Source organism: Meriones unguiculatus, chromosome 14, assembly GCF_030254825.1.
Source record: "Meriones unguiculatus strain TT.TT164.6M chromosome 14, Bangor_MerUng_6.1, whole genome shotgun sequence".
Taxonomy (NCBI): domain Eukaryota; kingdom Metazoa; phylum Chordata; class Mammalia; order Rodentia; family Muridae; genus Meriones; species Meriones unguiculatus.
The window spans coordinates 27567815-27579980 of NC_083361.1; the positions used below are offsets into that span (position 1 = coordinate 27567815).

At 52.0% G+C, this 12166-nt stretch overlaps 1 protein-coding gene across 1 annotated transcript in view; it reads right to left on the reverse strand.

Moving 5' to 3' along the window:
• The window catches only part of Mical2 (microtubule associated monooxygenase, calponin and LIM domain containing 2), a 179683-nt gene that overhangs the window by 39562 nt on the left and 127955 nt on the right, over positions 1-12166 (reverse strand). Inside the window, exons 26-27 of the mRNA XM_060367025.1 lie at positions 5825-6005; positions 2290-2471 (exon numbers count right to left, since the gene is read on the reverse strand). Of these exons, the coding sequence (XP_060223008.1) occupies positions 2290-2471; positions 5825-6005 (363 nt within the window). The remainder of the gene's footprint in view (positions 1-2289; positions 2472-5824; positions 6006-12166) is intronic.

Sequence of the window (12166 nt, forward strand, 5' to 3'; positions counted from 1 at the left end):
TGGCCTGCGGTGAGGTAGAGCATCACATAGTGAACTGTCCCACTGGGAAGCTGCGAGAGTGGAGGAAGAATCTGGCGGATAGGTTGTGCCTTTGAGAGACACACCCACCTACTTGTGCCAACTAGGCCTCACACTGTCATGGGCCGTTCATCTATGGCCTCATTGAGAAGTTAATCCACTAGAGTTAGCCCCTTCATGGTTTAATTAACTGTCAATAGGTAGGGACCAAGCCTTCAACACTCAAGCACTTGGCAGAGTAAGGTGTAGGGGAGGGACGGTGTAGCCGAGGCATTTATGGAAGAAATGTCACATTTGCACTGGGGCTTGTCTGTCAATTATCACCATGACCACCAAAGACTGAATCAACCAATGGTTGAAAGCCACATGGTTTACGCAGTTTTCTATCTGCCCAGTAATTCATTGTAGAATGAAGTTGGGCTGTCAAGACCAAACGTTCTGTTTCTGGGAGCCCACCCATGCATCACAGCGTCTGGTTTTGCCATGCTCTTCCCTGCCAGCACAGGATGCCTAAAAAAGCAGACACCAGCAGCCATTGCGAAGGGCATGACCTAAGGCATCTCTCGACATCATTGACTTGACATAAACCAGAAGCTTTCTGTGGAGTTAAGCATTGCACTGGCTAGGTTTTTGCAGACTTGACAGAAACCTAGTCATATCCTGGAGGAGGGAATCCCCTCCATCAGATTGGCCTGTGAGCATGTCTTTGGGGGTATTTTCTCAATTGCTAATTCATTCAGGAGGGCCCAGTCCACTGTGGATGGTGCCCTTCTTAGACAGTCAGCTCTAGGCTCTATAGTAAAGGAAGCTGAGTAAGACAGAGGAAGCAGGCCAGTAAGCAGCGTTCCTCCATGGCCTTTGCTCTAGTTCTTGTCTCCAGGTTCCGGTCTTGAGTCTCTGCCTTGGCCTCCCTCAGTTACAGACTATAACCCATAACCCAAATAAACCCATGCTGTTTTTGGCCAGTGTTTCTCATGACAGCAGAGGAGCATTGGGAAAAATTGTGTCTGAGCACATCTATAAGAAAATGTTTCTTTTTTTTTTCCCCTCTCTAATAGTGAGAATAACCATCTCCAGGTTTTCTTCATGGCACTGGCTGTTTAAAACTATGTCCTGGCTCTCTGAAGTCTTTACCTCCCAAATTGGCTCTGTTATTCTTGATCCAGAAGCTTTCTCTTTCAACACATAATTCTGATTTACAACTTGAGGGTAAGTTGCTTAAAGTCCTACTGAGGAAAGAAGAGGAGCACAGAACGGGGTGAATGCCAGGCAGACTTCCCATTTGCTAGGGTTAGGCTTAGGATTGGGGTTTTGTTTCTGTTTTCGTGATAGGGTCTTGGCCTGAAGCCAGGTTGCCCTGGCTTCAAACTTGTGGCAATCTTGCTGTTAACTCAGAGTTCTGGGGATTACAGGCATTAGCCACAGACCATGTCTGCCTGCTTCCTAGTTTTTAAAGGCTCACACTGAAGGTTAGAATCAGATTTGCAAAGGCTGGGAAATGTCTCTGCAAGTTTCTGTGTTTGTTTGTTTTGGCCCAGGTCTTTCCAGGCTTGGTCTTCTGGGAAAACCCCACACTGCTGAGAGGACCAGCTGGAAATCCTGCTCTTGGCCACCAGAGGGCAATGCAGGACAAGCTAAGCAGCAGCTCTCACTGGCTATTGAAGGCGGCAGATTTCTATTACCATGTTTTTTCTCCCCAGGCCCTGCCAGGGTCCCCATGAAGTAGGACGACATCCGATTTGCCTACACGTTGCTGAGTCAAGAGCTGAGACACGAAAGGTAAGTTTCTAGCTGGTCTGAGCTTACGGAGTGGAGTTGCCAGGCCTGGCCATACTGCTCACGGGCCCATAGCATACCATAGAAAGAACTGCATGCTACTCCCCTCTCACGTCAGCCTAGAGGTGAACAGGGGCCATTTGTGGAGGAGTTCCAGGTAGAAAAAGCACCTTCATTACCATGCAGATCAAGATTGGGTGTGCACAGTCTTCTCTCAAAGACTAAGAAATGCCAGAGCGGCCCCTGAGACCCAAGGAGCTGTTCCAGGCAAGGGAGACCTGGATTTCCTATCTACAACAGCCAGTGACAACCAATAGCAGCCCAGAACTACTAGACATTATCATATTCGTGGATCCAAAGCTTCTGGAGACAGAGTCCATAACTTCCTGCTTCCCACATATGACTTTGTTCAGCAGAGATTCCAGCCCTGGGGATTTCGGGGTCCCTGCTCCCTCTCTGTGTCCTAGAGTGAAGCCTCATGGGCCTTGTACTCACCAGGCACAACTCGTGGATCCTCCTGGTGTAGCAGAGAGACCGGATGGGTGAGGGGCTCCCGCAGGGAGGTGTGACGGGTTAGGGGCTTTGAGAGAGGTGGGGATTCGGGAGGTGGGGGTCTTTCCTCAGCAGCCTCTGCACAGGGGCCTGCGACACTGCCGTAGTCGGATTCTGTATCAGAGCTGGAAGAAGGAAGAGGAGGGTGGCTCGGGAGCCCTAGACATCCATTCCCCCTGCCCTCCGCATTCTATGCTCATCCCTCTTCTGACAGTCCTTGGGGCCTGGAGCAAGGGGGTCAGCTCAGCTGCCTCTGGGTCTGGGCCCAGACTTAGCTCTGTCATGCCCTTAATTACGTCTCTTTAGATTCCTATGCCAAAAGGGTCATCCCCAATACCTCAGCACGAGACTGCTTTTAGAGAGAGGATCATTAAAGAGTGTTTGATTTAAGATGGGGCCATTATAGTGGGCCCTAATCCTATGACTGGTGCCCTTTATACAAAGAAACTGGGACACAAATGTACACAGAAGATGGCTGCCATTGCAAACAGGAAGGTGCCATCTATAAGCCAGGGAGAGGCTTGAGACAGATCCTTCCCTAAGAGTCCCCAAGAGAATTCTCCTCTGCCACCCTTTCATCTCATACCTGTGTGACAGTTTCCTGTGATATTGATATATTCCATCCTGCAGGGAAGCTCCTTAAGCAGGAAGGTTACAATTCACAATTCTTAAGGAAGTTCCTGAATCTGACCAGATACACTAGACCCCCTCCCTCCTTGCCAGAGTAAGCAAGAATCCTCCTCAGATGGAGAGAGGGGGCTGAGCATCCAAGAAGACTCAGAAAAGCTGAGCTGCAAAGAAGGCTCTGAGACCAGAGTACCCAGAAGGAGCAGAAACCAGCTGAGCTGCCCAGGAGAGGCACATGGAAAGGACACTCTCCAACTGGTTGAGCTGCCTCCAGGCTGTACAAGGTGCTCCAGGTTCCAGCTTTGTGAGCAGCCACCCACACTGGGGGTGGGCTTTCGTGATGCAGCTGTCTTTGAGCCATTTCTGCTCCTGAGGTAACCCCTCCCCCATATCCCTGTAGGGAGCCCCAACAAAACTCATGGTTCACCAAGGTAAACCTCAGTGGTGTCTGTAGTTTGGTCTGTTACGGGTTTCCTATCTGGGGTGGATAGACATGGTGCATCTCCCAGAAAATAGTCTTGTCATACAGCGTACCCCAGCCCCCAGAATGTGAGAAGACATTTCCATGAAGCTCCCAGCCTGAGGTGCTTTGCCTTGACAGTCCCAGAAGACTACAGTTTGCACAGAACAGGAGGAAGGTCCCAGCCCAGGCCTCCTGAGCCACTTTAAATATTTATTTATTTATTATTTATACAATGTTCTGTTTACACACCAGAAGAGGGATCATATCTCACTGTAGATGGTTATGGGCCACCACGTAGTTGCTGGGAATTGAACTCAGGACCTTTGGAAGAACAGCCAGTGCTCTTAACAGAAGAGCCATCTCTCCAGCCCCTCCTGAGCCCCTTTAATGAAGGCTATTCTCAATTTCCTTCCTCCCACGCCATGGCTCGAGGGCTAGGGGTGTGGGTGAGTTGATAGATGTCTAGCAGGCACAAAGCTCTGCTTTCAGTCATCAACAGTGTGGTGCCACACACCTGAACTTCCAACACTTTGGAGGTAGAGGCCGGGGCATCAAGATTTTAAGACCAGCCTTAGCTGTATAGTGAGTTCAAGGCCACATGAGACTCTGCCCCAAACCCAACCCAACCCAACTCAACCCACAAATGACAACAAAGATCAATAAGAGTGTAGTTGCTTAGCTCTTGAGGCCAAATATGCTTATCTCTAGGGACCTAGTTCCTAAACCACAGGTTAGACATGTGGCCTTCCTCTGTTAGCATGGCTGTGTGGATGAGCATGTAGGAAAGGAAACTGCAGACTTAAGGGCCAACTGCAGACTCAGCGTCAGCACAGAGATGAACCCAGCCAAAGCCAATGGGTCCAATACAGAGAGCTCGGCTTTCCCATAACTTGTATCTTTCTCACCCTAGAGGCATCTATGGATGTCTGTACCATCCATTCAGCAATTCAAGTCAAGTTTGGGGTGTGTGTGCCCTGGTGCTCATTCTTCCCCTCATGTTTAAACTATCAGCAAGTCTATCATCATGGCTCTGACCTGTGTCCTCCCAACCCCCAGGAGCCCCAGGCTCCAACCCAGGTCTCCCTGCCTTCACTGTCACCCAGCCTGTCTCCTCTGCTCTCCACACCAGAGCCTGTAGATATCTAAAATTGTTAATGATGTGTCATTTAGAATTTAACTCTTTCAATTATTCCCGGAAGAAAACATAAATTCATTATCTTCTTCATAACCAATTAACCAGCTTTCCCTCCCTGCCTCCCTGCCTTCCTCTCTCCCTCCTTTCCTCTGGTGCTGGGCATTGAACCCGGGTCTGGTACATCCTGGGTAAGGGTGCCTCCACTGAACTACACCCCAGCTTCCCAGTACAATCCCTCCTTTTTCCCCCGTATTGGCTTCTGGCCACACTGACCTTCCATTTTGTTCATATACCATTCCCACTGCTCCAGCTGACAGCCAGCAAGATCCAGAACCCATCTAGGTGAGCCCTGCTTGGCCAGCACGGTCTCACAGAGGCCCCTTAGCTCTGACCCACATGGGATGAAAGAGAGTAACCCACTCTTTCTGGGGCCATTTTGGCCCTCTATCACTGTGGGACTCAGTGACTGGTACCTTTCCTGGCCATCCAGCCTAAGGTAGCCATCCCAACCCTACACAACTCCATTTTATTTCTCTGCCTGACACACGGCTGGCATTTTTCTTACTTAATGTTTCTTTGTTTCCCTGGCTATCTACCCAGGTAGGGAAGGTATCTGATAGTGGAGTCCTCACCCGGTATACGAGTCACAGCCACACACTCAGAATCTAGGCATTAATAAGCACTTGATACTGTTGATGGCTTCTCTGAATGTGCTCAGTGGACGTGGGGCCTGGGGAGGCCTGGGGAGGCCTGGGGAGGCCTGGGGAGGCCTGGAGGCTGCTCTCCACATAACAGCAGTTGGTGTGAATCATGTGCCGGGTGCACAGGAACTGTGTTCTCCTCTCTGCCCACCTCCGCCTCTCTATCGCCATGTATCACATCTTAGCATGGGAGGGCCCAGGAGCCTCTCTCCCTGTGACACGTGTCACTTATTAGACAGTGCCTACATGACGGTGGGCTCCTGGGGGAAGACAGTGGAGCCAGGCCTTTCACAGCTTGGAGAAAACAATGACTACACAGCCTTATCAGATTTACTATGCACCAAGCAATGTCTGGCATGAGTCAATTCTTTGGGTCTTACAGCTCCTTTAGAGGCAAGTCACTGTAACAGTCCCTATTGACAGATGAGGAAACAGGCCCAGAGAATCTCTTGCCAGGGGTTCCCAGTGGAGAGAAAAGCAGATCCCAGAGGCAGCCTGGCCCTCTGCCCCCTGCCTTGTGGCTGCCTCTGTCCTTCAGCGACCTGGGCATACCTGCTGTCCTCACTCGTGACCAGGACACGCACAGCGAGCACGTCCTGCCCGACTGCATCCTCTCCAGGGCTGATCCTCACTGAAGTCCATTCAGAGGGCCGGGGAGAGGTGGCTTCAACTTCCGAGACTCTGGGCTTGGGCTCAGGGACACTCTTTGGCTTCTTGGGAGAGGTGGGCTCATCTGCCAAGAGAACAGGGTCTATAGAGAGGGTGGAACACACGGTCCTTTCAGGGCGCTCGCTCTTCCAGGTGTCTGGGTAGGATGCTGGAAAGAGAGCCTTTGGTCCACTCGGACACTCAAGGACAGACCTTCCCAACCTCTGTGCCATTGCTGAGGGCCAGCTCTCAGCCCAGCAGAAGCCCCAATGCTTAGGGTGCTCCTGCTGTGTGCAAAGCATGAACACACACACACACACACACACACACACACCCACACCCCATTTAACCTGGAGGGAGGTGCTGAGATGCTCTCAGAAGCCTCTGACTACATTGTTCAAACTGCCTCTGCCAACGTGCTGTTAAAAACAAAAAGTTTCCACCAAGCATGGTAACTCATGCCTTTCACCCCAGCACTTGGGAGGCAGAGGAAGAAGGATCTCTGTAAATTTTTGAGGCCAGCCTGGTCTACATAGTGAATTCCAGGCCAGCCAGACCTACACAGTGAGACCCTGACTCGAAAACAAACAAACAAACAAACAGAAAACTGAAAAAAAAAAAAACCCAAAACAACAAAACACAAAAATAAAAGCAACCCCCACCCCCAAAATGTTTCATTTTCATTAGTGTGTGTGGTGTATACAGAGGAATGGATGGATGGTTTTACATGTGTGTGTGTGCACACATGTGTGGGTATATATGTATGTATGCATATGTGTCTATGGAGGCCTGAGGTTGAGAGCCAGACTCTGCTTTGATTGCACTCTTCACGAAGGCAGGATCTCACCATCCAACCTAGAGCTCAGGGGTCTGGATGGTCTTGGTAGCCACTTTACTGTGGAGGCCGCTGCTGCCATCCTCGGGGGCTGTGATTGCAGAGGGCCACCACTCCCACCTGACACTTCTGTGGACTTCTGGGGATCTGACCTCAGGTCCTCATGCTTGCATGGCAAACGCTCTAACCACTGAGCCGTCCCCACAGCCCTCCAGTTCTCACATACTGACCTGTGACCCCGCCCTTCCAGAAAGGGGCTCCCCTCAGCTCCCAGACAGCTCTGCCCGGCTTCCTACCCTCTTGTGCCAGTCCTGTCTATGCTCGGCCTCTGGTTTCACCTGCTGGCATGATTCTCAATGACCCTGGGCACAGAGGATTCCCAGATTTGTGTCTGCAGCCTGGACTGTTCCCCTGCATCTAAACATGTGTCTCCTGTTGTCTACCTGACCTCTCCATGTGGACGCATCGCATGCAGCAAGTCCAAAGTGAACCCTTCCTCACTTTCCCCAACACCTGCTCCACCCGGCATCGTGCCCACTTTAGTCAGTCCTGAAGCTAAGGTGGCTTAGGTTGGCACCACAACGGCCTCTTTGATACCACCCTCATCCTTCACAGAGCCCTCTGCCAGTGCTGAAGGGTCTCCCTTCAACTGTACCAGGAATGAAGTCTCCTCCCTGTCACTGCCCTGGGCCTGGCCCCATCACATTTTGTGTAGATGATAAAAACAAAGTCTCTAGCTGGGCCCCCAGCCCTTCCCTCCTGTGTCCTACCCCTTCAGAATGTCAGCAGAATCAGTCCATAACAGGGAAAGTTGGAGAGTGCTGTCCCTGCTCAAACTCCCCCAAGGTTTCTCAGTTTACTCTGAGGTAAGGCGGAGGAGTCCCATCTAATTTATCCCTGTGGCCTCTGTGCCCTTAGGTCCCTCACATTGTCCCTTGGCTGTGCTCCTGCTGTGTTACACTGTGCTGTCCCCCTCAGGACTTGAGGCGGGCACCACCTCGGCCCTCCAGTCCCAGAATCTGCGACTCAGTGTTGTCCCTGGAGCCTTGCTCTGTTGCTGGTGAGCTTTGGTCAGATGTCACCTTCTCAGCGTTGAACTGCCCTGCTACAAGCTCAGCATGCTCTGTCCCCTTTTTGTCTCCCAGTGAAAGCTCAACCTTCTAATGAGTGGTTTGATTTCCCTTTTACTTTGTTGTCTCTTTCCAGGACTGGGATGTGGGCAGCGCTCTGTCTGTTTGTTCTTGGAAACTCTCCTTGGGTGCAGTGGCTGCTCATGCGATGCCTGCTGAGTGGATGGACGCGTGAGCCCAGCTCCAGCCTGGCCAGTACCTGGGCGGTGAGCCTTCCCCTGTCACAGAGGCAGCTGAGGGAGGCAGAGGGAGGCAGCTGTCCCATTTCCTCTCCAGGATGAAACCTCAGCTGGACTCGGCACCCTCTCACTTCTTGCCCCCAATACGGCCCGCTGTCTTCTCTTTCCCCTGTTCTTGGCTTCGCCTACTGGATTGGTCCCATCTGTTCTTAGTATACGGGAGGCCCGGCCTCCAGCCCACTCCAGCCTCTCATTTCCGGCCAGTCTCAGAAGTCCGGCAAGCTTGCTCTGTCCTTTTATCAATCTCCTGCAATCCTGTCAAGATCTTTGCCTCTCCACCCTCTTACTACTAGAAAATTCCCTGGGGCCTGCTTGTTGCTGAGTCCAGGGCACAGGATTTTTTTTTTTCCTGAGGTTCCCCTCTGGCCCTGGTCTCTCTCCCCAACCCCCTGCCTTCTCTACTCCAAGAGACACTTTTTTCCCTCTCTCTTCATCCTTCTACCTCAGACCTTAAACATGGTTTTCTTCATGCCTCCACCCAAATCCCTCCTCTTTTCACTCCACACCCACTCTCTCTCTGGAAGGGGTGTCTGCTTCCTAGCTGCACTTCCCACCTTAAAGACAGTTCAAGATGTTTTGAGCTTCTGTGAAATCCCTAAAGTTTCAAAATACTATATGGTCAAATAAAGTGTGAGTACAGGCAGACTCAAGCAGCAGGCCGTTAGTCTAACCCCCAGTGTGCCTGCAAACTTACTTGTGTGCACATGTGCTTACACTTTTACACTAGCACAACTGGGAAGGGAGGTGTTTGGGGGATATTGCTGGCTGCTTTGCTAATGATGATGGTTGTGGTGGTGGTGATGGTAGTGATGGTTGTGGTAGCAGTAATGGTAGTTGTGGTTTTGGTGATAGTGGTGATAATATTGGTTGTGGGTTGGTGTTAGTGATGATAGTTACGGTAGTTGTGGTTTGGGTGGTGTTGTGGTGGTGGTTACGGTGACGGTGGTAGGAATGGTGGTGATAGTCATGGTTTCGGTTTTGCTCGTGTTTGTGGTAATGGTTATAATGTGAGTGGTGGCACCTTACTTTTATTCGGCCCCCAGTATATGCCAGGAATAGGCTAGCACTGACTTGTGCTAGGTCTGTTACACTCGTATAAACCTTCAGGCAGAGCATTTTGTGAGCGCCATTTTCTTGCTGGCCTAGCAGAAGCATGGAGAGGGTAAGACACCCAGGTGGTCACAGGTTGCCAGTCTGTCTGTGAACATGACAGAACCATTTGTTTGGTTGGACAGTCATGCTCTGTCCTGACTTCTTATCCTTCTGAGAGTTGGCAGAGCACACCCCTACTCCAGTCATGTCATGCAGTGGGTGTCTGGGAACCACGGCTTGAGAGGCCTTGCTAGGTTGAGCTGTCACTCATGTTCCCACTGAAGAAGTTTGTTCCTGATGGCTGCTGCCCTGTCAGCCTGGATCCTCTGCTGAGGGGGCAGGAGGGACAGGCCTGGAAGCCTGTCCCTAGACATTCACCTTACAGAGTCAGCCAGCAACCCCAGAGTCATGAAGAGGAAGGAGAGGAGGCCTCACACACACACACACACACCATTGAGATTTGAGAGACATGGTCAAGGTCCTGACTACCAAAGAAGCTTCTGGTTTGGAGCTGGAAGAAATAGGTGTCCTGCCTCCCACCACGGAGAAAAGTTAAGGCTGAAACATGCGTGGATCAGGATACAACTGAGGATACAGAAACCCACCCAAAGAGCTCAGCAAAGAGAGGGCAAGGCAGGCAAGGAGGCGAGGTGGTGCCGGACGAGGCACCGGCCCCCAGAAGCCAAGGCCACTGCCATGGTTCAGGGCCTGAGTGTCGGGGTCACTGTCAGTGCCAGCAGGGGAGGCATTGGCAGGATGGCAGGCTTGAGCAGGCAGCACTTCCACACGTTCCCGGGGCGTCAGGCCTGCTCCAAGGAAGGTTTGTCCCTGGCAGTGTCAGGTCCTCAGCAGGACGTGTGCGCACAGACACTGCGGCTACCCCAGGCGCCTCTGAGGGTCACGCGTCACAGCATGTGTTCTAACGAGAGCAGAAAGTCTGGGGATGTTCAGAGGCCAACGCACGCACGGGTAGGCAGCTCGGGGCCTCTGGGTCTGCCCCCTCCCCCTCCCCCCCGCCTGGAAGCCTGGCCTTTCGGCCTTCTCCTGTGTGTCATAGACCCAGTGTGTCTGCACTCACAAGTGTGTGTGTATATGTGTGTGCTGGAGTGTGCATGTATGTGAGTGTGAGTATGTATATGTGAGTTGTGTGAGTGGATGGTATGTGAGTGTATGTGTGTCTATATGAGTATACATGCACACATGGGTGTGTGTATGTGTGTGTATGTGAGTGCTTGTATGTGTGTTTGAGTGTATGTGTGGAGTGTGTATATGTGTGAGTATGTGTATATGAGTGTGTGTGAGTATACGTGTGTATGTATGTGTCTGTATGCATGTGTGTCTTTTATGTGTATGTATATATGTGTGTCTGTTGTGTATGTGTGTATGTGTGTATGTGAGTGTGTGTGCATGCCTGTGTGTGTATGTGTATATGTGTGTACATGTGTGTGTGTACACTCTGCTCAATGAACCCAGAACTTAGAGGCCTCAGAAAGAGCCTGAGCAAAGAGACACATTCAGCTAAATGGACATGGGAGGGAAGTCATGCTGTCCCAGGACGGAAGGCGCCTCTGTGGGGAGAGGAGGGAGCCAGGCTGCGTCTCAGCCTGTGGGCCCCAGTGGAGGCTACTTAGTCCCACCGCAGAGGCCAGGAAAGCACCAGCGCCCCAGACCCTTCACTCTATGTCTGAGGCAGAGGGCAGGGAAGCGCCAGCCTCGCCTGGATCCTGGGCACAGACACCAGCCCTCAGCGCAGGCTCCTGTAGGCCCTGGAGCCCCTTCAGTAGCATGAGGGGTGGGGCACAGACCCTTCCTTACAGCCGTGTGCACTCCCCCGCAGCAAGCAGACTGGGTAGTTCCTAAACTATGGAACTACCCAAACTATGGAACTACCCACCTCTGTCACTAACAGGCCCAGCCTCCAGCTCTGGGCTGTCAGGACCAATGTCCACAGGTCCTGAGAGTCACCTTAAAGTCCCAGCAGAAGTGAAGACGTTCTAAGAGAGAGAAGACCTGCCTTCCCCTTAGGCCATGCTATTGACACAATGGCTCCTAAGCAACTGTGTGCTCCCTAGAATCTCAGGCTTAGGGAAGGAAAGCCTGGTGGGTTTTGTCACGGAAAGAGACTCCACACAGGGCTGACACTTGGCAGCTCATGGTGCCTGGAGACTGCTGCCTAGACAATGATGGGTGTGGCCACACCCGGCCAGCATCGCTCTGGTTTCCAGACCACTTGCCCTCTATTTAATCCTAGATCTCCACCGAGACCTCAGAGATGGACTTCAGTGTTTGTGCTGGCCACGGGGTGGAGGGTGTGGAGGTGCGGAAGTGGGGGAGGGGGAAAGGGGATGGGGGCGCTTCACTAGAGGTCTGGTTTTCTTTTTCCTAATGTAGTCACATTGATTACATCTTTCCCTGCTTTCCCTGTTACTTGGCAGAGCCTGGCATGTTAGGACTCCTAGGGTTCAGCTGTGTCTCTAATAACTCTGGTAACAATATGGGGTGTGTGTGGGGGCGACCTGGAATTTCTGGAAGGGAGTCCCTACCTCCTGCAGCCATCTAGGAAGGCAGGAGGGGAGGCAGCCTGCCAGCTGTGTTTTATCTTCCTTCTTGGGCTCCTGCTGGGCAACAGCGAATCTCTGCCTAGCACCCCTGGGGGAGGCCCTTGGTAGGCACTGCCACAGGTCCACGATGGAGTCTACACCTGGCTAGGCCTGGCGTGGGCTGATGAGACACATCTGACATTCTCCACACTACTTACTGTCTCCAAGAGTTACCTGGACTCCTTTGTCAGAGACAGTGAGGAGGAGAGAGGATGCGTGTGGCCCGGTGGCCTTGTGACACACTGCTGAAGACCTTGGTGTCCAAGTTACCATGGGAACAGCTGCCAATTCAGGTGCATCCCTCCAGAATTGGCAGGGACAGAGGGGCACCCAAACCTGCCTGCTGCTAC